At 39.3% G+C, this 25984-nt stretch overlaps 1 protein-coding gene across 2 annotated transcripts in view; it reads left to right on the top strand.

The window, feature by feature from the left end:
• Positions 1 to 25984, top strand: part of fndc3ba (fibronectin type III domain containing 3Ba) — a 159499-nt gene that overhangs the window by 31776 nt on the left and 101739 nt on the right. Inside the window, exons 2-3 of one of the 2 annotated variants that reach the window (XM_056235538.1) lie at positions 12507 to 12654; positions 15041 to 15116. In XM_056235538.1, the coding sequence (XP_056091513.1) occupies positions 12535 to 12654; positions 15041 to 15116 (196 nt within the window). In that variant the 5' untranslated portion in view covers positions 12507 to 12534. Of the gene's footprint in view, positions 1 to 12506; positions 12655 to 14626; positions 14769 to 15040; positions 15117 to 25984 lie in introns of those variants that run through there. The other variant, XM_056235537.1, reaches the window with a different exon arrangement.

The raw sequence follows: 25984 nt of genomic DNA, 5'->3' as shown, positions 1-25984 counted from the left end.
GGGAATTCAAATGTCACAAAACACCATGATTTCAGCGCTGTTTGCTCACCTCTACCTGTTCAGCTTTGCATTGCTGTCCTTCAGACACGTCGTGTTGTTTGCATACTGCTGTCAGACTACCAACACATGAAAAATATGACTAACAATATATAAAGGGGTCTTGAAGTATTTTATTTTATTTTATAATGATTCCTGAGGTGCACTTAGTATGATTTTTGCATAAAAATTTGTCATAAGAAATAAAAGGCAATTTTTCTACCCTCTTATTTGAACGCTCTGTTTGAAGGGGCGTGTCTGCTCTGAGACTTCAATATAAACGCCCACTGCTATGATTGGCTAACATCTGTGCATTTGAAATAAGTATTACATGTGGAACTCTCTTAAAATATTTTTTACTATACAGCTTTTGAGATTAACTAAACGTGCTGTGTTAATAATAAATAGCGTTGTTTTTAGATCTACTCCAGTGGCATGAATGGTTGTAGCAGATGACAGACGTGTCTGTGAGCTCATGTATGCAGTGATTCATAAGAGATTCATTGTGCAGTGTAGAGAGCGTCATTGATTATAACGGGAGTTAATACAATTAAAATAAGATTACCTTTTAGTCCAGTGATGCTGTATCTCTCTTCTCTCCCTCTCATCTTACTAACACACCAGTGGGTGGGACCAAATATGCAATGATGTAAAAGTAGGCGTTGATTGGTTTCTGCAGAGGCGGTCTTTCATCGTATATAATTATACGTTATAATGTACGTTGGTTTCAATAACAGCTGTTTTTGGACTAATGAGGAAGTTTTGAATTCTGAAACTTACAGGATGTTTTTATAGTACAATGACCTCTTACATGTCAAAAGATCAAGGAAAATTTGATATAGAAAAAAGAGATTTGTGACCCCTTTAATATGTAACAACACATGCGGCGTGTGTGTGAGCGGCTTCTGCGTAGAACGCAGTGATGAGTTTAACAACACTTGCAGCGCGTATAACTTATAATGCTGATTTGTTGATATTTCTATGAATAATTTATAAAAATGTATTTGATTTGTTCATTATAGTTGCTAGTAGTTGTAGTTGTCATGACACTATAATGTCAAAACAATAAGATTCAGTATCAAGATGCTGTTCTGTTTTCTCCATATAAACTGTAAAAGTTGGAAAGATTAATCTGAAATGTGTTCCTCTACATTACTTGGAGATTAGAGATGGTTGAATATATTTATGCACTATAGTACTCAAGTTGTCTTATGTCACAATATTGAATAGATACACAAACACTGTAAAAAAAAAATGTAATGATTTTTTTCTTGTTTTCACATTTTTACTTGACCCCAATTTTTGTTTTTTGTTTTTTTATCGTTAGACTGGCGAGTCAACTTTTTTCACATATAATGGCAGAGATGTGATGGTAAAAATTAGATGTGTAATATTTTATATATGATTCTTTTAGTTGACACAATAGATTCGATTCACTGTTTTCTTATTTAATTAAAATGCTATTTTTTTCTGTCCAATGCATGAATCAGAATATTAAACACTATTTCTGCTTGTGATTTGTTTGTTTTTTCTTTATGAAAATCTTTATTTACTCAACCTCAAGTCACTCTTTCTTTTGTGGAGCACAAAATAAGTTATTTTGAAAAATGTCTTCATGTTTTGTTTTGTCTATACAATGAATGTCAATAGCATCTAATGTTTTAGACCCAGTGACTTTCGTTCTATGAACGAAAAGTCTTCTTTTGTGTTCTGCAGAAGAAAGAAAGTCATACAAGTTTGAAACTACATGAAGGCTGAGTGAATGATGACAGAATTTTCCTTTTTTGGATGAACTATCCCTTTAAGAGGTAATTGAATAGAGCACGAACTACCCAAAATATACAGCGCACTGAATAATACTGTATTTATTTGTCCTGTATATTTAGAGTATGCCAATCCCGGAAGTCTAATTCGCGGCTGATTCCTATGGGGTTTTATGATGGGCCTTTTTTTTTTTTTTTTTTTTTTTTTTTAGTAAAATAAAGCCTGTGGTAAGCATAACTTTATGATACTTTGACATTTTGTTCTACAACGTACACTGACTGCACACACTCAAACCCCAAGCTGTCTTATCTAGTTATTTATTTGCAAAATTTGCATTTTCACTATGAGTGTGTGTAATTTACGTTGTAGAACAAAACGTCTGTTTTACACATAAATGAAAATACCCTATAGGAAAATCTTAAAGCAATCGGCGGTGAATTAGTATTCCGTTTTCTGACGTCATACCAGCACCACTCTATACAGAGGCAGTTTTAGGCAGAGGATTCACAGTAAGTCTATGTTCTCCTGCCTGTGCACACAGAAGGACCATCTTTAGCTAATGGTTGAATCATCCTGTTGCTGAATGTCCTCTTCAACAAGCATGCTGAGCATAAGGAGATGACCGACATTGTTCATTATTTTCCTCGTCTCACCCACACCCTCCAGAGGGTTTCAGTCAGACCCAATGACAGAACATGCCTTTTATGAGGATTTTCAGTCTGTTAGCATCCCTGACTCCCAGCAGCTGGTGGCAAAAAAAAAACCTTTTAGTTAAGAGAACTCTTTGTGGAAATTCACTTATATATATTGTTTTTACGAAGTAACATGCTCAAATTCATGGATTTAATTGATTTGTATACTGTACAATTAGTGTATAAAGCAAATCGGGTAGTACTACCAGCAAATATTCAAAAATTATTCAAAAAAAGAGATAGCTGTTACAATTTGAGAGGTTATGGCCAACTTAAAGTACCAGCTTTCAGAACTACGCGGAAAAGTATGTGTGTGTCTGTGTGTGGCGTCAGGCTCTGGAATAACCTGAGAGCCCTACTCAAGCAGTGCCCATTCATTTATCAGTTCAAATTCAAGTATAAACAAGTTATACTGTCTAAGTACAGGACGGAAGAATATCCTTAAATGTGGAAAGGGTATTAATTGACGATTCTTCTTTTCTTGTCAAGTATTGTCCTCACTTGTCTTGGAATCATCACAATGGTTGTGAGTTAATTTTGTTGATTGTATGGGCACTGGAAAAGTTCAACATAAATATGTATCAATTGTTTTCTTGATTGTAGTAAATGTAACTACTGCATAAATGTATAAAAGGGGGTAGGCGTCAATAAGCTTAAGCTTCTGCCTACTCCTTTTGAGCATCATATTCACATTTTTATTTATTTTCTTACTTATTCATTGCGCATGTATCCTTCTTTAGTTTGGCCTACTGTGCTGACCTTTGTTACTATATAGAACTTTGTGGATCCTAGATGCTCAAATAAAAGTAAATCTCTCACTTACAAATATAACTGAGTCGTCTTAGCTCGAGGGGTTTGTTGCAGCCAGGCCCAGACACCTGGCATAGCAGACTACTTAAAAAATATAATGCTGAGAGCTTTTTCGGGAAATTCACTTCAGTTTGTTTGAAACACTCAGTAGTCAATTTTGGGATATTGCATAAAATTCTGGATGGAGGCACCGCTCAGTTCTTCAGAGCGTTTTGTAATTTATTACATTTAATGAAAGATCTACAGTTGCAACTTGAGTTGAAACATGGCTATTGAGCACAATTATTCCACTTTACTCGCAGGGTTTTCATGTTTTTCCACCACTAAACATAGAAAAATTTGATGATCGTCATTATAGGCCAGTCAAATTAAGCGTAACGTCAGTTCTGGCTGGTCACGTTAGTCAACTCGCATCAGCTGACTCTCAGCTGATCCACGTCTACCCATAGGAATATGACGTCTATCACTGTATACATTTAAGCTCCTTCAGTATTATCAGCAGCTATTGTGCTTCTCAGGAGCCAATTCACTCCTCCATCCCCAGCTCCTCCTCTCGTCAGTCAGGATTGGCATTCTGATTCCCCCTGAATCAGACTAAAATTCTCTAATTATGTTGTACATTCAAATGAATGATATCTGCAGTACATTTCATGTTGGTTCTGTTCTGTTTACCCTAAGGGGGGTTATTGCTGCTCTCCCTGCTCTTATCCATGCTAGGCTGCATGGATGCGCAGGGAGTTCTTGCCCAGAACAGAACCATACCACCAATCTTAACTGTATGCTAATTGTCAATTGTATTTGACGATAGTGGTCCTGACAGAACAGTCTGGATGGGATCTTGTTCTTTCACCACCACCACCACCATCACCTTTATCTTTGCCATGCGCTGGCGATTCTCTCCAAACTTCTAAATGCTGTTTACCAATTTCCTTTACTCTGCTTGCTGCCCATCTTTATTCAATAGTCGCCACACTCGAGTCATCTGAGAACTTCTGCGGGTGGCATAACTTGTTGTACAGAAGAGTCCCTGTACTTCAACACCTGAAGTGTTGGGCATGAAGAGGAAAAGAGATCCAATCCCTGTGGAGCCCCTGTGCTACCTCTGTGTATTTGTACAAGACCATTGCAAGGTTGAGGGACTCCCACCACCAATGGATGGGAAGGACTTTCAAATAATCTATTTGAAAGTGTTGTGAGTGTCCTGGTGCTCTGTCAATAGCTGTAACTGTCAGCCAATTCCTGGTGATGGAAGTCCTGTGGTTCACAACGGAGTCTGCTTTCTGAGAAAAGGATGATTGGCATTTGTTTCTCTTTTACCAAAAGGGTATAATTGGATGCAAAGCCATAATCTTTCCAAAAGGAGATGAGGAGCACAGGGGTCACAAGATGGCAGATCAGATTAGTATATCCAGGACTGTATCAACACGACACACCTGCATAGCTTCTGAATTCTCTCTATCAAGAAGCAAGTTCCTCATTAAATTCACCACTACATACTCTAATCTGCATTTGGATGCAGTCCCTGAGGTTTCAAAGGGTCCATGGCAATGTGCTGGACAAGGGTGGGGACAGTTTGTTGTTCGCTGTCCATCTGAACTGTTCCCTCAGCGTTTGTATTCTCTTTTGTTCCTTTTTTTGTGCCAATGTAGACTACGGAAGCTGAGGTACTGGACAAGAATGAGAGAGACAGGCAGACAGAGACTGGCTGTACTGCACGCCTCGCTGCCCAGACTGCCCTGGTTTTAATTAGTCTGTGTGATATTTATGCATAAATAAAAGTGGGAGCTGCCATATTTGCTCAGTCTTGCAGCCCACAAATCTCTTGCCTTGTGACAGCCTTCCTAAAGCCACAGACATACAGCTGTGTTGCAAACCTTGGCCATCGAAAGTCGCCAGGGACTTCTTTGTCACCTGTGACGTATTCCTGAAGTTCTAAACCACAGCTTTGCGTTCCATCGATGCCATCCGGAACTTTCCGTTTTTGTCTTAATTTCTATGCTTGCGTCGTGCTGTGGGAGAGGAATGTTGTGGATGTGGCTAGCCCACATCTCATGTCATGTGATGAGGGTGTTGGTGAGTTGTTGTTGTCCTGGGATAACATTTTGATGCGTCGTCTTGGCAAAATGCATGGTACGTGAATTAAGAGTGTGAGTTGTTTGTGAAAGACTAACTTTATTATGCTCCAGATGAGTTGTGTTAGCGTGGTTGTGCAATCATGACCCACAGCTGGCCCTTTCCGCCAGGCTGTCAGGAAACCGGAAAGTCAGGGTGTGCATGACCAATTTTTTATTTATTTTTTTGCAGTGCAAGATCTGGACTGAGGCGCTGTGGCAAATCACCCACCATCTGAATTGGCTGAGCAGAGTGTGTGCACGCATATGTATGTGTGACCGTACTGTACTTCTCTTATTGTCCTGCACAATGTTAAATATACAGTCTGCACTGAGCAGGCTGTAAAACAGGAAGTGGCTCAGTGTGTTTTGTTCTCAATGGGAGACAGTGATATTCATCTCCGGTTAGGCAAAGCATGACCCGTCATTCAAAAATCCCCTGCACCTTCATTTAAAAACGCCTTTCCTTTTGTTTTTCCCCAGACCTGTGCAATTCAGCACAAAATCTGGAGAACTAGTCTTCGCACCGCAGGGAGACTCTAGCAGGGAAGGAAAGGCATTGGTAGACACAGCAAAACACAATAGTCCAGTGAAGCCCTTAGCAACAGCGTTAAGCTGTTACACACACCTTACTGAGGACTCTTGATAGATTTGAGGAGGAAGAAATGAGCAGTGTGGCATTTCAAACAAGGAAAAAAATAAAACAGAAATGCCGCTTTGTGGGTTTTGATGCTGGTGATAAGGGACCACCAACATTACAAGTTGCCCTCGGCTAGAAGATTCCTCCCCTCCGTTAAAGCAAAAACCTTCTTTTCACAGCCACAAATGCACACAGGCACACTTTAAAAATGGCATGAAATAAGAATCTATTTTTTTTTCTTTCTATAACATATTTAATACAATGAATTCTGAATGCAACTTATTGTCACAATTTTTTTTGTCACAATTATGTTTCTATCACAACAGTCATATCATAAATTCAGCGTCTTTTTAGCTTAAATAATGATACTGATCATTTAAATTCTAGCTTAAACTGATAAGCTGTTAGTTTTCACGTGCATTAACTGAAATGATCTAAACTACTTTATTAAAAAATATTAAAAAGACTAAAAGTTTTGTTTGCACAGCTCTGCATCATTACATATACCCAGCAATTCACTTAAACATCTGCAATAACCGATAATATGCTTATATTATAGATCCTCCATCAGTATAAACCAATGTATTTTTCAGGCACACATCCAGTTAATGTCTTCAAGGCTAAATAAAATGGGTGATGACTCGGATACAGTTCAGATAGATGATTGGTTCTTTTAACTGGTGGGACTAAAAGGTGGGACTTCCATTTTTGAGTTACATAAATTTGAATCTCATTCTCCTCATACTGTCTCTGCTGTTGAGATTCAAGTTCCCAGGCATTATGAGTGTGAAAGGTATGCTTACATCTTTTACTCTGAAGCATACTCAGCCTGTTTTCATCTACAGTACCCCTAATGTAAATGCCAATTAGAGAGCTGTGTGTTGTGAAAGCTGCAGAGGAAGCAGATTAAACAAACGTACATGCTAATGGGTTCAATCAGCCCTTGTTTTTCAAGTTTAATAGGGTATTTTGTTACTCAAACTGGCTTGATTAATTTTTTTTTTTTTTTTTAAATAAAACCTTGAGCAAAAGAGAAGATGGTAGACTGCACAAGAAAGTGAGTGCTGCAAACAGCTGCTTTTTGTTTCTCAAATTGTAAAGGGAAATTATTGTGAAAATGAGGTAATGGACAGAGTAGCCAGAAGGCCAGGGTCTCCTTCATATATCCAATCATGACACTCCTGTGTCTGTCTACATCCAGATTTTGTGTACACACAGACTTTGTGTATTTTGATCACTCTGCTTTATTTTTGCCTGTACAACTGTTGACTTCTAGGTACGTGAAAGTGGTGGAGGTCAGATAGCTTTATGGAACAATTTCACAGACTCTGGGTTTAAGCTCAGCTGGGCCTCTTTGGTTCCGACTGGCAGATGAGGTGACACCTCAGTGAATTATCGTCTTTTACGTCCTCTGTTAGATTTGAAAGGCAGTCCTCAGTTTTCGCTTCCAGCAGAAAGCCTGGCTTCTTAACACAAGGCTGTCTCTTATCCCACCACTTCCCTCAGCCCCAGCGAACAAGCACCCGTTTGTTGCGGCCTATCCTTGAAGGAATTTTTCAATTTAACTTTTTATCGTCTTTTGGAATCGACACCTTATTAATCAGACATTCTTTCAAAGAGGAGGAAACTTCAAAGATTTTACTGTCGGAATAACCTTCACAATGAAAATCCATGGCCGTAACCGCGATCATACCAGCCGGAGAACAAAACAAGATATTTCAAACAAAGAGATAAAAAGGCTACAAAGTTTATGAAATATTAGTCCGGAATTTCTGTAAACGCAGCCATTAAGCTATCACAACCCATATCCATCTCATTGTAAGTTTCCACTGTAAGTTGTACAAATCCTAAAATAAATGCAGGCTTCAGTTTCAATGGAAATCCTAATTATGGGTGAGAGGCCGAGGCTTAGCATAGGCCCCATTAGCTGCTAAAGCAGGAGGGATCCAGGCATCAAAGCAGCTCAGCATGGGCCACTCAACTGAACTAATCTCAGCCTAACCGCCCAGCACTTTACCCTGTCGCCTGAGACCACGACTGCATCAGGACCACTCTTCACAGCCCGACAGCTGACTGAATTAACTCCGATGCCCTTTGTTTAGTTAAACTCATTTCCATTTCTTTCTCTCTCTTTTTGCTATCTCTTTCTTGCTGTTTTCCATCCATCCATCTCTCTCTCTCTCTCTCTCTCTCTCTCTCTCTCTCTCTCTCTCTCTCTCTCTCTCTCTCTCTCTCTCTCTCTCTCTCTCTCTCTCTCTCTCTCTCTCTCTCTCTCTCTCTCTCTCTCTCTCTCTCTCTCTCTCTCTCTCTCTCAGAGTCTTCCCCTCAGCTCTCTGGGACTGTGGCTTGGCGGCTCTCAAAAAGGTCATTAATTATTTCTGGTTAGCTGTAGGGTTTTTTCGCTGTGTGTGGCCGTCTGTTGGCCTGTCTGTCTGTCTCTCTCCTCCTTCCTCTATTTCTATGGTGTATTTCACAGCGATTCTGTCTGTTTATAGTTTTGACACATTCAGATGCCAACTTTCCTATCCATCCATTCTAACCTTCTGTCTCCAACAATAGCATCTTTTTTATTTCTTATTGTCAATTTCTGTTTTATGCTAAACCCTTAATCTGCACAGCAGTTCCTTCTCTGTTGACAAAATATTAACTTAAATCTAATCTGTGAATCATATGAGTGATTCTATAATTGGAGATACATTTTGCATTTCAAAAAGTTAAGGAAAAAAACCAGTATCTTATTGAAAACATATTCAATTGTAATAATTCGGTGCTTGCCAGACACAAGTTTTTTTTATATATTTTTTTTATATATATTTTATTGATTTTACACAAACAATAAACAAACAAGCCCAGCTATTACCAACATACAAAACAGGGAAAAAAATAAATAAATAAAATTCACACACAAATTGCACATCACATGTTACATCACATAATCTACAATATTATTGTTTACAACAAAACACATACATAAAATAAAATAAAAAATAAAAAAAGGAAATTTCAAAAGAATTTATGACTTATTGGTGAAAACAAAATGTGGTCTCCCATCCTGCAGCAAACCAGCAAGATCACCAGGAAGGTAGTCAAGAAAAGGTTGCCAATAATTATAAAACAAATTGGCATTGCCCCTTAATATGGCACTGAGGCGTTCCAAAGGAAAAACCTTAAATATTTCTCTGTACCACTGTGTGACCGAGGGAGGTTTTTCCTCAAGATTTTTTTCTAAAAAAACCAAACGATTTCTTTATAGTATTGTTTGTCAACTGTTACTGTCAATTCTGTTACATACTGTCAACATTGTTACTCCACCTTGGTAACAGAGTTTGACTGTAACGAATTGACAATTCTAAGCTTTAGCCAAAAACTCCATTCGCTGGAATAAATGCTAAGAGCACAATGCACATAGCACTAATGAAATCATGATTAAAAGACTTCTAAACAAACCACTGTGTGATCAGTGATGTGGATCTACATCTGGCTCTTTGGACATTGCTGGTAGTCCCCACTCTGCTAAAATACCAGATGGAAGATGGATCATTCCAGGTTGATCTTCCTACATTCCCAGTCCAGTCACATTCTGTTCTCCTTACTGCAATTAGAGAATGTCTGTGAGACAGCATCATCAGGAAAGGCTGGGATTGTGACTGGGCCTAAAGGAGGTCACCATCTGTTTAATCTGTTTACTCTTGTTTTGCCATGTCAATCTCACCTGATGTACTGCATAGACACAGAGCATGAGGAGTGGGCAAAAGGTAATGAAGGATGGATGGAAAGTCAAACAGAATAGAGATAAGAACGGAGATGCAATGAGCATGTGGATGGACCACATTATTACACAGAGAAATAATCAGATTTATGCTGTCCTGGTGTCCACAAACATTTATAATGTCTTCGGATGGGTATGCACCTCTCATTTAAATTGAACCAACTGCTGCCAAATAACTCTAGATTTATGTCTGCTTTTGTAGATCACACGAAACTAACCATTTAACATCAAAGGAAAGAACAGAATGCAGGGTACAATGGGACATGGTGTGCTATCTGTATCCGAGAAGGACATTTTATTGGTTCTTGCTAAGGCCATTAGTGGAGTCATTGTAATGTGTTTATATATATACATATATACATGTATACACACTACCGTTAAACAGTTTGGGGTTGTAACTTGCTGTTTTTGAAAAAAGTCTCTTGCCAAGGCTGCATTTGTTTGATCAGAAATACAGTTAAATCAGTAATATTGTGAAATTATTAACATTTTTAAAATAGCGGTTTTCTATTTTAATAATACATTTTAAAATGTAATTGATTCCTGTGATGGCAAAGCTGAATTTTGAGCAGCCAGTACTCCAGTCTTCACAAATCACTCTAATATGCTGATTTGTTGCCATTATCAAAGTTGATAGAGTTTTTTCAGGATTTTTTGATGAATAGAAAGTTCAAAAGAACAACATTTATTTGAAGTGGAAATCATTTGTAGCATGATAAAAGTCTTTACTGTCAAAAAAGTATGTCTGACTTGATATAGTCTCGCGTAGCCAGACCTTCAGACTGACAGCTGAAGGTCTGGAATTCATAGCAGCTTTCTTTGGCCAAGGCCCGCCCATAAGGCCGTTTGACCGACATGTCAAACAACCAATTACAGTTCGTTTCGTTCAGCGTCACGTTTCGGGGCGTGGAAATGTCCCCACAACAACAGACCGGCGTGTGTGCAACAAGTCAGTCAGCATAGAAAATCAAAGAAGGAGAAGAAAACTTCAAGAGTCTATGCCGTGAACCTCGCATACTTTTGAGAATCCTACGTTTAGCTGATCTTGATAAATGCTCATTGTCACTCATGTAAACACAACAGTTTTTCTTCCGCAATCACACGTCTGCACTTTGTTTCCCGGCGGACCGAAAATAAACGCGACACTCGCGCCCCCCCGGAAATCTGATCAAATTCAACCAATCAGATGACGACTTCGACATTCCTGAAGTGTTTCCAGTTAAGTGTACCATATGCATCAGACGTTTAGCCAACGTTCCGTGGGCGTGACGTCTGAGGCTGAGACTAGACTTGATACAGCAAATATACAGTATATGATGTGTAAAACCGGTATGACTTAAAAAAAAAAAAAAAACGATCGTCGATTTAATCGTTAGCATCCCGAACCCAGTAAGGCGATAAAAAGAACTCTAGGTGCTAAGTTCAGTACTCACACACTGAGCAGCGGCTTGTATGTGCACGCGTTTCAGGTGTGCACGCTTAAAACAGGTGTGTCTCTCAGACAGCGTGCATATACCAAAATGAGTTCTCTTTCGCTGCTTATTGTGCTTGAATGGTTTAAAATCACTTGTTTCTAAGGCTTAAAAACGCATTTAAACAATACGCTTTTGCGATGGCACCGAACGTCATAGGGGCGTAACCCAAAAAATCTCTACCAGTTGACAAATTTCTACCGGTATATCGCCCACCCCTAGAATGACATGAAAGTAGTAAATTATCAATTCTGTCAACATTTTTGGTTGAACTATCCCTTTCTCTATTTTCAGTCCTTTGCCTTCCGGTGAATCATGTGCAAGGGTCTGATGAAGTCAGGAATGTTCTTATCTCTTATGTATCTCTCTCTCTCTCTCTCTCTCTCTCTCTCTCTCTCTCTCTCCTCTCTCTCTCTCTCTCTCTCTCTCTCTCTCTCTCTCTCTCTCTCTCTCTCTCTCTCTGAGGATGTGCTGTGGCTTCTTTATGAGTGAGGGATCGAGAGAGGGATGGAGACATTGAGGGGGTTGCATTCTGATCCTGTAGGCTCTGCCACATGTTGTGCCTCTTACAGTAGTGGAGCTGTTTACACATGTGTTTATGTTGCAAATGGCTGGCCTTCCATCCAAAATAAAGAAATTGTGCATCGTTCATTGATGATTCGGTCATCTTTTTATTCCCCAAACTCTTTCCGCTCTCCTCCATTAGACCACAGTCACGCTGTCGCTGTACTAAACCGTCGGGTCATTACAGACTTGCTCAAATGCTATGTTATCAAAACCAAGTTTATTGTTAGTGGTGAAATCACTCCATAGTGCTATACACATTTCAAAACTCTAACTCTAGGGGGTGGGAGTCCACTTTCGTGTCGGTTTCACGCTCTTCTTGTTTAGGAGATCTTCCCTCGGGCCATCCAGCTCACAATGACACTGCTGTGCTCCACAGTTGGCTTCAGTTGCCTGCTGAGTCACTGCGGTGCAACTCTGCATCTTCCATCCATGTATGCTTTAGCCCAGTCACTCAAACGTCACAAATCAACCAAAGATTGTGAAATCATCTCAAATAAATGAACACATCCATCTTCCTCACAGCACACAACCAGGGCAGCCAAAGAGGTTGTGTTTGCAAGTTTGAGATCATATGACATGATTTTGCAGATCTTACTCTTTATTTTTCAGTTTCATGACAGTTTGTTTCTCTCGCTCTTCTCACAGAAAGGCAGTCCAGGAAAGTTCTCCATGAATGTACGTCACAATGATGATGACAGACCAGATTCCGCTGGACCTGCCGCCACCACTATTGAACGGGGAGGTGGCCATGATGCCGCACATGATTAATGTTAATGGGGATGGATCGCAACAGGTGAGCTTTACTCCGGATGATGCTTGAATTGTTAATGTATACCTGGAATGCAATTTATGCAACTTTGCATAAATGCCTCTGTTAGATGCATACATACACTCTAAAAAATGCTGGGTTGTTTCAACCCAAATTTGGGTCAAATATGGACAAACCCAAATGTTGGGTTAAAAATGTAATAAAAAAATGTACAGTTGAAAGTGAAAGTTGAAGTTGGGTTACATTTTTAACCCAACATTTGGGTTTGTCCATATTTGACCCAAATTTGGGTTAAAACAACCCAGCATTGTTTAGAGTGTATAAATACAAATGTAAGCTGCTACACATTCATAGACCAGGGATTTTTAAAGTTGTCGATGCCATGATGGAGCTCTAAATAAGATGATCCCATTTCAACAATGTAAAAAGTGTGCGTGTAGAAAGACCCATTCAGAAAACAGTATCAAATAACTTGCAGTATTAAATAACTGAATTTTATATTTTGATTGCACTAGATCCAAAATAAATATAATCTGGAAATGTTTATGACGTTAATGGAGTGAAACATTGTAAATTCAATTTATTTGTAAAGTGCTTTTCCTATTAAAATATTAAAAATATTTTCATGTATTGTTGAAATATTTCAAATATTGTTTCAAAGCAACTTTAGAAATTGATCGTGGTAAAGATGATGGTGGTGAGAAGAAACAATTGCAAACAAGATTTTTTTTTTTTTTTACTTTATGAACAGTTATAAATAAATAAATAAACAAAGCATCTTTTTACAAAACTATATGCAGGCATGTTTTGTTTTTTACTGTTAAAATGGGTTAATCAATTGATTAATTTAATGATTTCAATTATAATTAATTACAGAAAAGATAATTTTTCCATATAATAAATTTCAGTCACATTTGGCTTTACAATGACAATATTTAAACCTATTTATTAAATTTTGCATTCTGCAGATGATTTAATAAAACAACGCTGACTTAACCAATGGCTTGAGTTTGGGACAGGATTATCTGACCAATAGCAGACGTCCAGCAGTGTTCAGGAAACCTGTTTGAAGAAACCTGTCTTGTTTGGTGTCGCTGGCACATAAAATACACTCTTCACCTTTTAAAGAGGATCATTGCAAAAGTAATTTTTTCTTTCTTTCAGTTTTCTGTGGTTTTATGCCGCGCTGATGGAAAAGTTCATAAGTAGTTTGAGAGTTGAAAGTGAAAAGTTGACTTGCTTTGTAGCTTCTGGTCTCCCTAAATTAATTCTTTCTCACTAATTCCTGATGTAAAACAAAGCCAGATACATCCATTCTGAACCAGATCTGTATTTTGGTCCATGAGGAATGTTGTTGTCATCTTAAATTAGACATTCAAGGAGTGCAGTGAGCCCTCAGGCATGCTTCACATTTCCCCTCGCACATCTCTCTTTTGATCTGCGCTATCAGAGCGGATCAGTGTGTTCTGATCTCCTCTCCAGGTGCTGCAGATACAGCGCCCCGGCCGTGTTTCCTCCGACCAGAGCGGAAAGAGAATCAGTCCCTTGAGAGATAAGGAAAAGGGCGTCTGCAGCAGATAGTGAAGGTTAAATGCTTTGGATTCAGCCACGTCCTGTTTCTCTGCATCACTGTAAAGAAAAAAGATGGCAGGCACAATGACGAAGTTGTCAGTATGTACCCTGCGCCCTTGATCAATTGTCACATTAGACTGCCAACATGATCCGATGTCAGCCTGATATGCAAAGGTGCAATGTTTGCGTAAGGTCGTGCCAGCGTTCATTTGCATTCTGGTGACGTTGCGCATCAGGAGAGTCATTTATCTGCATTAGGTGTGTGCTGGGAACGGGAGGGTGTTTGAACACAAGGTTTTCCTCTGGAAAGCCGGCTTGACTCTTCAGTGCATGCCGTCGTTCCCATAGCAACAGCAGCAGCAGCAGACAGTGTGTGTATGTGTGTGTGGAGGCAGGAAGTAGGTGCCCAGATCTCCAGGGCTGGAGCGGGGAGATGGGAGATCCGCCTGACACTCCACCATCAGGGCTGTGAGGAAACCCGGGGCTCGTGCGACATGGCGGGCCTACTTTTTCACATCTACAGGCACGTTTGCACTCTCAACAACCTGTGCACTGACAACATGATGGTAAGCAGCCTGGAGCAAAAGATGGCATGACGACCGGACCATTTCGAGGGGGTTTCACAACATCTGGTTGCGTCATATTTGCTTTCTTGGCAGTTGCGTTGACTGTAGTTCACTAAATGTTCCATGGATCATTTTAATTTTATGGATTGATGCATTTTAAGGATTTGCAACTTTTTTTTCCTCTCTCTCGGATTGTGTTTGCAGACAAAACTTTGGCCTTGTGTCAGGAGTTTAGAGTTACACGCCTCTCTGATTTCCACTTGTTTTCGCAGGTGATCCTTGTGCAAGTCAACCCTGGAGAGACCTTCACCATCAGAGCAGAGGATGGATCCCTGCAATGCATTCAAGGTATGTTGTGCTTCCTGTCTCATGCAACAGGTTCCTCCGTCCCGCCGTCTCTGGAGCTAGTTTCTGGAATTGTTCCGAGTTCGCATATATGTTGTGCGTTAGAGGATGGTGCGAAATGTGGGATGGTGCCGCTGTTCCCTGTATTTCTGTTTGTGTGGTGTTCTTCTAGCTAATCGAAACCATGACTAGTGTGTTATTGGATTTGGAGCTGGTGTAAACCAATGAGAGGCCGGGCGCAGGGCCACGACTGGCATGCTTCTGAGGAGTATACAATGGCAGATTACAAAGCCTCTTTGTCTCATTACCCCTCTTCTTTAACATTCAGTGTCTTTGTAGCTAATTATTGATGGACACGATGGATTGTTTGCACACGCTGCGGTTGGGTTCTCTGAACAGCTGTGCAGATAAGGACCGTTCTCGCTGGGGAACATTAGTTTAAGAAGTTTCAGAATGTTCTTGTGTCTTGCTGCCTTAGAAAATTTTACTGCAAATTTCCTTCGGGTATTTTGTTAAAAAGGCATGAATGAGCCCCATCAGTACGCCTGAAATATACCTTCATCGACACCAACATTTTGGGGTCATGAAGATTTTTTTTAATAGTAATTAATACTTCAGCAAGGATGTATTAAATTGATCATAAGTGAAAGTAAAAACATTTCAACTATTCAAAGAATCATGAAAAAAAATTCCATAACAGTTTCCATAAAAATGTTAAGCAGCACAACTTTTGTCAACATTGATAATAATAAGAAATGTTTCTTGAACACCAAATCAGCATATTTTAATGATTTTTGAAGGATCATGTGAGACTGAGGACTGGTAATGACTGCTGAAAATACTGCTTTGCCATCAAAACAAATTACATTTTAAAATGTAATTATATCATTTAAAATAACCATTTTCTCTTTGAATAAAATATATATTTAGAGGCTCCATAAGAGAGTTTAAGATTCAGCCTTGCTGACAGACTTTTGCGAGTATGATTGCTTTTATAGAACCATTCTATACAATCAAGATAATCAATTATTTTTTTAGTTTAGACATTGGCAAGATAGTTTGACATTCTTGTTTTCCACTACTAAAATAGTTTCAAAAGAAGCCATAACATCAAGTGTCACCAAGAAACACAGAAATCCACTCCGGAGATTCAGTTAAACCTGAAAACACCCACTCTGACTTTCAACAGCCTGCTTCTCGCTGCAGGCAAAATCACAGTCCCATAAGAAAACACTGTCACTTAACATCGATTTCCTTGCGCAGAAGTGATCTTCAGGTTGCGGAGGCATAGATGAGTGGAGAACAGGGTGGATGGGCCGATGTTTTTTGGCCGTGAATGGCACATTGTTTTGATAAGGGACAGAAATGGGGCTCTGCAGGGCTTGGCAGCAAAATGTGTTGCCACAAGAATAAAACAACAGGTCACAGGCCATAGCACCGGTCCTGCTCGCTTCCACAGTGTGCCTTTTGTGTGTTCATCAACTATATATCTTCACCTGTGATTGCCTAATAGCTCTTTCTTGTGGCATCAATGCATTAACTTTCATCCATTGTAGTCTCAGCCACATTGAGAGTGTCCCTGTTTCTGCATTTGTCAAACCAGTTCCTCCTATAAGAAAAGCATCAATGCTGTAACTAATGTCTGTACTTGACTTTAACCTCTCCCTGTAAAAGGTTAAAAACAAGAAGGAAGTACTTAGGTCAAGCCTTTCAGGTCGTGCCATTGTGTTGGACAGAAGCACACAGGAGGCACATCCGACGCTTAGTGAAAAGGCACGGCTTATGGCATCATGGCGTTGAAAAAAGCAACCCAGCAAAACAACGAGGACAAGGTGTGGTGCACGGAGGAGAGGGGCATTTCAAACGCACATGTTTACAGAAAAGGTCACTGGGTTTAATTAGAAGTGTCGACTGAAGCAGAGGCTCTGAAGTAGCTACTTTTTACAGAGGCTTCTTTGTCATTATGCAAACCTCAGAGCAGAAGCCTAGATTTAGGATTTTATATAAAGTAACCACTGTTTAGCCCGTGGACCGCTGGCAACGCAAGAACGCACAGAGAAAACGTTTTGAAAAAGCTCGGGCCAAAATCGCATTTGGAGTCAAAAGATTTCATTTAAAGGGGTAGTTCACCCAACAATCATGATCATTTTGTCATCATTTACTCACCCTCATGTCATTCTAAGCCTCTGACTTTCTTCAGCGGCACACAAAAGAAGAATTTGAGAAACGTCTTAACTGAATTTGTCCAAATTGCTAGTCAATGTGATCCAAAACAACAACATTACAATATCAGTCATAGCAAAAACATTTCTTTCATTGTTTTGTTGTACAGAACAATGAATGAATGAATGAATGATTAAATAAATGATGATAGAATTTTAAATATGAAAGTTTGTGTCTCAGTCACGTAATTTGACTCTAGGCCCCTGAAAAAATTGAAGTAGGATAATGGAAAAGTGGAAAGAGGAGGATGTTGGGTAAGAGTTTTATAATCAAGGATTCTTATTGGTCGCTTTCCGTCCTCCCTCATCATCATCTTTCGCATAAACAGTACATTTTACTCTTCCCACGTGGAGATCCCACTCATCTCCTATTTTCGACTCACTTAGATGAATGTTGTGCGATTTATTTTTAGCATGTTAAGCCTCAACTTTTTAACCCAACTTTCTTAATCTTAACCCTTTGCCTGCCAGGTGCCATTGTTGGTCTTGCAAGCGCTATTGTCTTTAAGTTTTTTGGCTGAGTGGCAGGTCATTACGGCGCTCAGTCATATGTTTACTGGAGTTTCAACCCGCTCCTATCGCTGCTAATTAGAGTGGAAGAGGTTGAACTGTAATCTTTGTCTTGTTTAAACAGGGTGACCTTTTTCTTTTTCCAGGGGACCGCTTAACAAGTCCTTTCTCGGCAGTAAGGCTGCTTCGTGCTGCTTTCCCACACTTTTGCAAATGGAGGGCTGTCCTGTTGTTTGAGTTCAGTCTGTCCTGGGTTGGTCGTTGTCTGTTTTGTGTTTCTGTGTTTGCGCTGTGTTTTTTGGTTTGTTCCGAGGTCAGGGCAGTATAAATGTGTTATCTACAGTATTTCCCCACTGAGGAAGAGCTCAGTTGTGTTTTGACTAATCTAGCTGAGAGATGTGGTGTTTATGAAGGCCTATTGGGCCATGGGTAGATAAAGCGAGAGTTTTGGGGTTAACTGGGGACACTGGTTCTCTTTGAAGTGGTGATCCATCATCCATCTGTGAGCACTTCCTGTTTGTCATTTATTCAAGGACCAGGCCTGATCAGCAAGCCACTCTTATGCTTTTGGACAGACATTTACCATTTTCATTTGTTTTCCTTCTTTCATCAGTATCTGCTGATAAGGCTAACTGTTTGGGTATTAAGAGCAGTTTTTTCCGTAACCAGCAAATTACACAATGGCCTTCAAGGTTGTCAGAGAGTTGGGGGGGCTGATGTACAAACACACCTACTATTATAGCAATGAACTCTAAGTTTTCACACGCAAATAAACTCCACGTTCCTTTTTCAATGTTAAGTTGTGGATATTTTCAGAAAACAGTTTGCCCCAATCGCTCCCCAGGGCACTGCAGCAAAATGGCTGCCCACTGCTCCGTGTGTGTGTGTGTGTATACACGGTTTGCAGTGTGTGTGTGTTCACAACTCACTTCTCCTAATGTGTGTGCACTAACTTGGATGGGTTAAGTGCAGAGGATAAATTCCGAGGATGGGTTACCATACTTGGCCTTCACGTGGGCGATCTGACGATTTTATATTGTAATCGATCTTGAAGACGTCCACAATCTAATTTATACGGCATTTCCCACAGTAGACTGGATTTTACTAGTCACATTACATGATTTGACTGATTTGGACGTTAACCCTTAAACATGCAGCGCGCACCACAGGATTCATACTCTTTAGTCTCTTGTAGGAGGCATGAGAAATAATTTTTCATATAAATTCTGTTATCATTATTATCATATTTGAGTCTGTTTGACTCATGTTAATGGTTAATTTTTCATAGGTGTAGAAAGTTGTACTTGTTGTTTGCTTGTCACCAAAACAACCTTTTCCATAACCTGATTTACATATTGTTGTACATGGGACAACACTGTACATGCTTATTATGCACAGTGATAGTAAATTGGGGACATAATGCATCTCTTTAAATAGGAACATAAAATCTATAGTATACATAGATTTTGCAGTGCTTTCTTGCCAATTGAATTAAGATTTCATAGTTGAATAAGCTTGTAAGTCCTCTTCAGTCCAACGTGATGAAATTACATAAAAAGACCCAGTATCTGTGTCTGTACTGTGAGTATGTTTGTGTAATTAAATGTGTTTTATTGTTTCTGCTCTGAGGAGCCATGGAGAAATGCTTCTCTGGTGTAATTACAGCTTTTGCTGAGAGCACATTATTCTCATCTGCACACCGTAATTTAGCAATGATGCACAGCAAAAGAGTTGTAGTCAGCAAGCGCTGAATCTGATTTTCGGCACAACAAACACCAAAAAGATTAAATTTATGCCTCGGAAAGCATATAGAAATTAAACATGCTGAATGAATTTGTCAGGAGCCAATGGGAGTCAATATTGTCCAGAAAAACAAAGACCATAATGAGGAGGCAAGACATGATGCGTTCTCTGACCGAAAGAGGACAAAAGTGTTCTTGTCCTTGCCATCGGACTGTATCTACAGTGACTGAAGGTCATTAGCTATCTTTAGAAAAGCCCCATGAATGGCTATTGTGGCATGAAGTGAGTGACTTTCTCAGTTTACCATACTCCCACAAAGCACAGAGACAGAGAGGCAGACATTTCATGCCACAGGCTCCACCGAGTAGGAATGGACTTGAGCACCTGGGTAACAGCAATGGACTTGAGGACCTGGGTAACAGCAATGTGCTTGGCTTATTTTCAGTGTCTGTTGAGTACTCAAATAGTAGAAATTTGTAAAATACACATCCCTTTAGGTCTCCTCCTTGTGCATGTCTAAGAGACACATCCCATAGCAATTGCTTTTCCCGCTTACTTCACCAACAGCAGTCATTTCATAACTGATTAATCCTTGTCATAAGTCCATGTGCTTATATGTGGCTTATATGTGACTGAGCCTGGTTTCTCCCAAGGTTTTTCTCTCCATTCTGTCACCTGATGGAGTTTGAGTTCCTTGCCACTCTCGCCTATGGCTTGCTTAGTTGTGGACACTTAATATTCAACAATATTATTAATCTGACTGTACTGACGCTGTTGTATGAGAACTGAACCGAGCTGGATGATGACATCATTTTTTGCAGAACTGATGAAATTAACTAATTTAATTTATGATTTTTACAACAGAACTGAATTAACACTGACTGAACTGACTTCAGCTGAAATGCCTAATTTTCCTGTTATCACTGTAAAGCTGATTTGAAACAATCTGTATTGTATAAAGCGCTATATAGATATAAATAGAGGTGACTTGACTTAACTTACAATTGCACTCTGCTAAAGCAAATCGGAGAGTAACGGGTCAGATGTAATACAGAATCCATACTGTAGCCCTGAAGGCAGCTTTCCTGTCCTTTTACAGAGGTGAAAGTGTTACAGTTTTCTTTTAGGGTTTATTTATCTATGTCCACAAAGCAGCTGGGCTTCTATTTATGTTTTGGAGCCTTGTTGCCTGAGAGACAAGTCTAGCATTAGATAATAGGTCAGCTGGAGAAGGCACTCAGGTGATGTGCTATAGCATTGTGTTGATGAAGTTTAACTCTCTGAAGGAACCAGAAGGTTCTTGTTTTGTTTTCCAGATGGCAAAGGCAAATGTGCATATTTGTCAGAATGTGCGAGTTTGCTTTGCTGGATGGTGACCACCAGAGCTCCACCAGATCCCAGAGACCTGGAGTACATGCACAATTCAACGTTTTACAATAAAGTTCTATGTTTATGTTAAAATTAGTTACTGCAAGTGCAAGCATAAATAATTAATTTGTTCACTGTAAAAAGTGATCAGTTGACTTAAAATTAGGAGTAATAAACCATGTGTAATTTGAAAAAATTAAGTTATGTGAACTTGACAGCTAATTGTTTCTGCCTTAAATTAATACATCATTTAAATGAATACATTATTAGCTAACTGTGTGATTTGTATATGTACATTTATGAAATACATAACCTAGACACAGTCACATCTGATAACACCTAGATCACTTTAGATCACTCTAAATTGTAATGTGGACTCATGCATTTTCTGTAAAGCTGCTTTGAAACAATATGTACAGTATTGTGAAAAGCGCAATACAAATACATTTGAATTGAAAGTTTATTTACTTAATTTTAAGGCAAGGGGTTTCCTCACTTTTTTTCAACTGATCACTTTTTACAGTCTTAATGTTAATTTCTACATATATATTTTAACATTAATTTAAATTTAAATGTTGAAGTGAAAATTTACATTATTTCATGAATTATGAATGAACATGAGTATTTTTAAATTTAGCATTGACTTAGAATAATACATGCTCTAAATAAGTTGTTTATTGTTATCTCATGATACCTAATACATTAATTGAACAGTTTTGTAAAGTGTTCAATCCTAGAAAGAAAAGGATATGCCTCCCGGTCTACTAGGTGCTCAAGGTCAGGTTTGTCATCAGAAGAACGTGATCTCAGATCTTATTTTCTTAGGTGTGTTAAAGATTCTGAATTAACACGGACACAATTTTGGCACGTGTATTTGATAACTTCAGTTTCTGACCAAAAAGGTCAGTGATGGCTCATGGAGAAAAGCAGATTCCATGAGAAAGATCAAGGGTAGGCGAATTGAGAGAATTCCTCCTGTCTACTGGCCCAAGCGAGGAGGACAGTGTGGGGTGAGAGGGTTCATTTGGACAGGGCCCATTGACTGTGGCCAGAGAGGCACGGCCCAAGACGATTTGCCCGGCTTATTCCAGATGTGCCTCACAGGCTTGGCAGAAGATTAAAGCTCTGCTGCCCATTCCTCAGACACACCCTCTCAGAGCTGAGCGAGCAAGAAGGGAAAGATTGCAAACACATCAGCTCCATGGCCTCTTTAGATCTTTGCAGTTTCAGTACAATGTAACCTAAAAATGCTCCTTGCAGATCATTCCAATATCATAACCAAATATTGGAGTACAGAAGGTACCAGGACCAAACCCTACATGGAAACTAGATTTCATCAGGAAAGAATGTGAGGTCCAGTGAGTTTTTAGCTGTGCGTCTTGGTATGGCATCAGGGTAGTTGGTGTGATGAGGATCAGAATGCAAGAAGGAAGGATTGCACATCTGGAAGTGCCTTCCAGTTCCTATGCTTGTGACCTGAACTTTTAGGTCCTTTCAGGAAGGCCCATTTGATGGGTTGGAGTTTGTAAGATTTCTTTTTTTGTTCCTTTTTTTTTTTTAGCCATATAGTTAGTTGTAACATGGTTTGTTGTTAAGGGAAGGAGGAGGCGGGAACCGGCGAATGTTCAACAACTTAAATAAGCACAAAATGAAAGTAAAGCGGCAGCCCCTCACGGACGACTGCCACACACACATAAACAAAACACAACGTAAAATGGTCCGGGCCTGGTCCTCTCTTGTCCTTCACTGTCATCGCTCCTCCTTTTATGCTTCAGTAGCTCCTCCGTGAGAGATACTTTCTCACGGCCCTCGGCCTAGCCCTGCTTTTTTTTTTCTTTTGTAGTTCTCATTTGTCAATGGATGCCTATTTCAACAGTTAAATTGCAGCAACACAGTCAAATTTTTCTCAACTTGTGGTCGCGTGACACTGCATAATTTGCGCAAACCCTTGTGTTTTTCTTTGTTGCACCATCCTCAGTAGAATCATGTTTAGGTAGTGCTTTCTGACACCCCTAGTGTAGTGCCGTCCAGGTTTCCAGTAAAGGCTTTTTACTCATTTTCTCCTCCTCTTAACATCTGTCTAAAAGGTTTAGGAGGCCAGATGTGGCTCTTCCAAGAACGATTGCTAATGTTCATCTGAAATAAAGGGGTTTTAAACGGAACTGGGTTGGCTGTTCTCAAATCTCAAACTGAGCTGAACTTTTCGAGTATGTCAGCAACTCTGGCTACCAGCTATACGTCCCACCTTTTCCTCCACTCTCTCCTCCCCTCGGCTTCCCCTCAGCCAGACGCTTGCGTCCCGTCTTCTGTTTTTAATCTCTCCTCACGCTTTTCTGCGTTCTCACTGTCTCACTGGGAGTCTAGTCCTCCTCCTACAGTAATATTCCTTTGCTCTCTCTCTCTCTCTCTCTGTAGGCTGTCTGCTCCAGACAGCTTGAGTGCGACCTGGCAGCAGTTTTGTTTCCTGCTGACGTGGCTCTGCTGTATCAGGGCTGCTGAAACCCCTCTCTCTCTCTGTCTACCTCCCTCTATCTCATTTACTTCCTGCTTCAGTGGCTATCAGTCTGTACTGTACTCTCACAAAAAAAGTCCCACAGGTCTTTAATACTGATCATTAGGGTTCATTTGGATCTCGTTCGTTCCTCCTTGGTGGCGTATATGAGTTTTTTTTATTTTTTTATTTACCTTTATTTTACCAGGAAATAATCCCATTGAGGTTCAAAATCTCTTTTTCAAGCGAGTCCTGGCCAAGACAGCAGAATAGTTGCTCCATATAAAAAAAATGACACATAAAAACATCCGCATAAAAATGACACTTTGCTTTTATTACATTCTGTATATAAATACTTTAGTAAATAAAATGGGACACAAAATGGACCCCTGGGGGACACCATTTTGTGTAAGTAATGAGTTTGAGGACACACCATCAACCTGAACACTTTGTGTTCTGCCACTCAAATAGTTGCCAGACCATTTGACAGCTTTTGGAGACATTCCAATATCCACCAATATCTGAGACAGGACATAGTGGTCAACTGTGTCAAACGCCTTTTGAAAGGTCTAAGAACAGCACAGCACAATATTCTTTAGAATCAATAGCACTTATAAAATCATTTAGCACTTTCATAGTGCATAGTGGCAGTGACAGTGCTGTGTTTTTTACGAAAACCCAACTACAAATCATTTACAATGTTTTTTGTTACTAAATAGTCTTTCAACTGATCACTTATAAGCCCTTCTAAAACCTTGGCTAAAGCAGATAGCTTGGATATTAGCCTATAATTATTTGGATTTGATCGGTCACCACCCTTTAATAAAGGAATGACATATGCGGACTTCAATACACTCTGTATTAATCCAGTTTCAATAGTCAGGTTGAAAATGTGTGTCAAAGGTTCTGCAATATGTTCAGCAGCAATATTTAAAAAGTATGGATCCAACCCATCAGGACCAGCCATCAGGCTCCAACAATAAACTCCAACTCCAACCCATCAGGAGTTGAGTATGGATGTTGTGGTGCTGTACCATGTCTGTCTGAGGAGTCTGTGGTCTGTGCCGTGCAGTGCAACCATAGACACTGCTCTCCGAAACGTTCTGCTGATGTGGAGTCTTCTGTTCACCCAAAAATGAAAATTCTCACATAATCTGCTCATTCTCTTCGTGTTTTTGTTTCCTCTGAAATTGAGTTATTTAGCACAAATTGAGTACTGCATGACTTTTATATTGGGGATGCTCAATGTGCATGGTGAACGGTTATTTGGCTAATATTATAATATTTTTTAATTTATCGGTATTAGTGAATATTGGATCTTTTTTGTGCATTTACACTATTTTTACATTTAGAGTACATTTGCTGTCATCTAATAGTTAAAGATAATCTTTAAAAACACTAACTTAATAACACGGTTAAATGTAATCTAAACAAAATCTCAAAATTAATATTTTTCATACTACATTTTAATGTTGTGATGCTTAATTTACTTGTAGCATCTAAATTAATTGATTTTTATTTTTATTTTCAATAAATGTTATTTTTTTTAACTTTGTTACGTTTTATTTTAATATTGTACATTTAGCAGCTTTATTGTGAAAATAATTATCAGTATCAGCCATAAAAAGTGCATTAAAAGGATGTCATGCTTGCATTCATTGTAGCATCTAAATCAACTGAATTAGTTTTTTATTTATTTAAATAAATTTATTTATATATCTTTAAAGTTTTTAATTAAATTTTTGCCATTTATCAGTTATCAGCCTCAACATAAAAATAATTATCAGTATTGGCCTTTATTTTAATATCGGTGCATCCCTATTTTGAGCGTCCTGACAAGCCTGGCAACACTGGCTCAGCCAATGACATGAAAAGGCTGGGACTGTGTGGCTGACTGGACAAGTTTTGTGGAAACCTTTTTTAAATGTATTCTAGCAATTTCTTTTGGTGATATTAATGGTGCAGAAGTGACTTCTTATGGCTTAAAAGTTATTCTGAGACACTGAATATAATATCTCACTTTTTACCCTTGCTCTCTTTTGAGCTTTCACAATATTTTGAACATGAAATACTTTATTGTTTGAGCCACAGTTGAAGGCGAGATTTCCAGTGAATTTGTAGGTGAACTATCCCTTTAAGCTGCTTTATAGGCTCCCACCTCCCACTCTGTGGATATGGTAAAAGAGGACGAGAGCTCAGCAGGAGCTTTTCCTCTAGGTCTTGTAGGACTTCCTCTTGTAGGTCTTCAGCTAATCTGCGGTTCGAGAGTGGGACATTATCTCCTTGTATCCTCCATAGCATGTGGGCAGGTGATGATCTGTGGCTGAGCACTTCATATGAAGCTCTCTGTTCACTATTGAAGAGTCAAATGTCTTTTTATGCATCTAATTTCAACACATACCTTGTCAAATGCTATTGCATTTAATGAGGCCAAAAGCACATAAAACAGAAGAGGATGCCCAAGGCATAGCACAAACCACGTTCATATGCAGCCTCCCCCTGAAAGATCCTCTCTAATCGTTCCCTAGGAGCCACAG

Source organism: Rhinichthys klamathensis, unplaced genomic scaffold (assembly GCF_029890125.1).
Source record: "Rhinichthys klamathensis goyatoka isolate OS25496 unplaced genomic scaffold, OSU_Roscu_1.1 h1tg000422l_1, whole genome shotgun sequence".
Lineage (NCBI taxonomy): Eukaryota > Metazoa > Chordata > Actinopteri > Cypriniformes > Leuciscidae > Rhinichthys > Rhinichthys klamathensis.
This window is presented reverse-complemented; position numbering and strand designations above follow the sequence as displayed.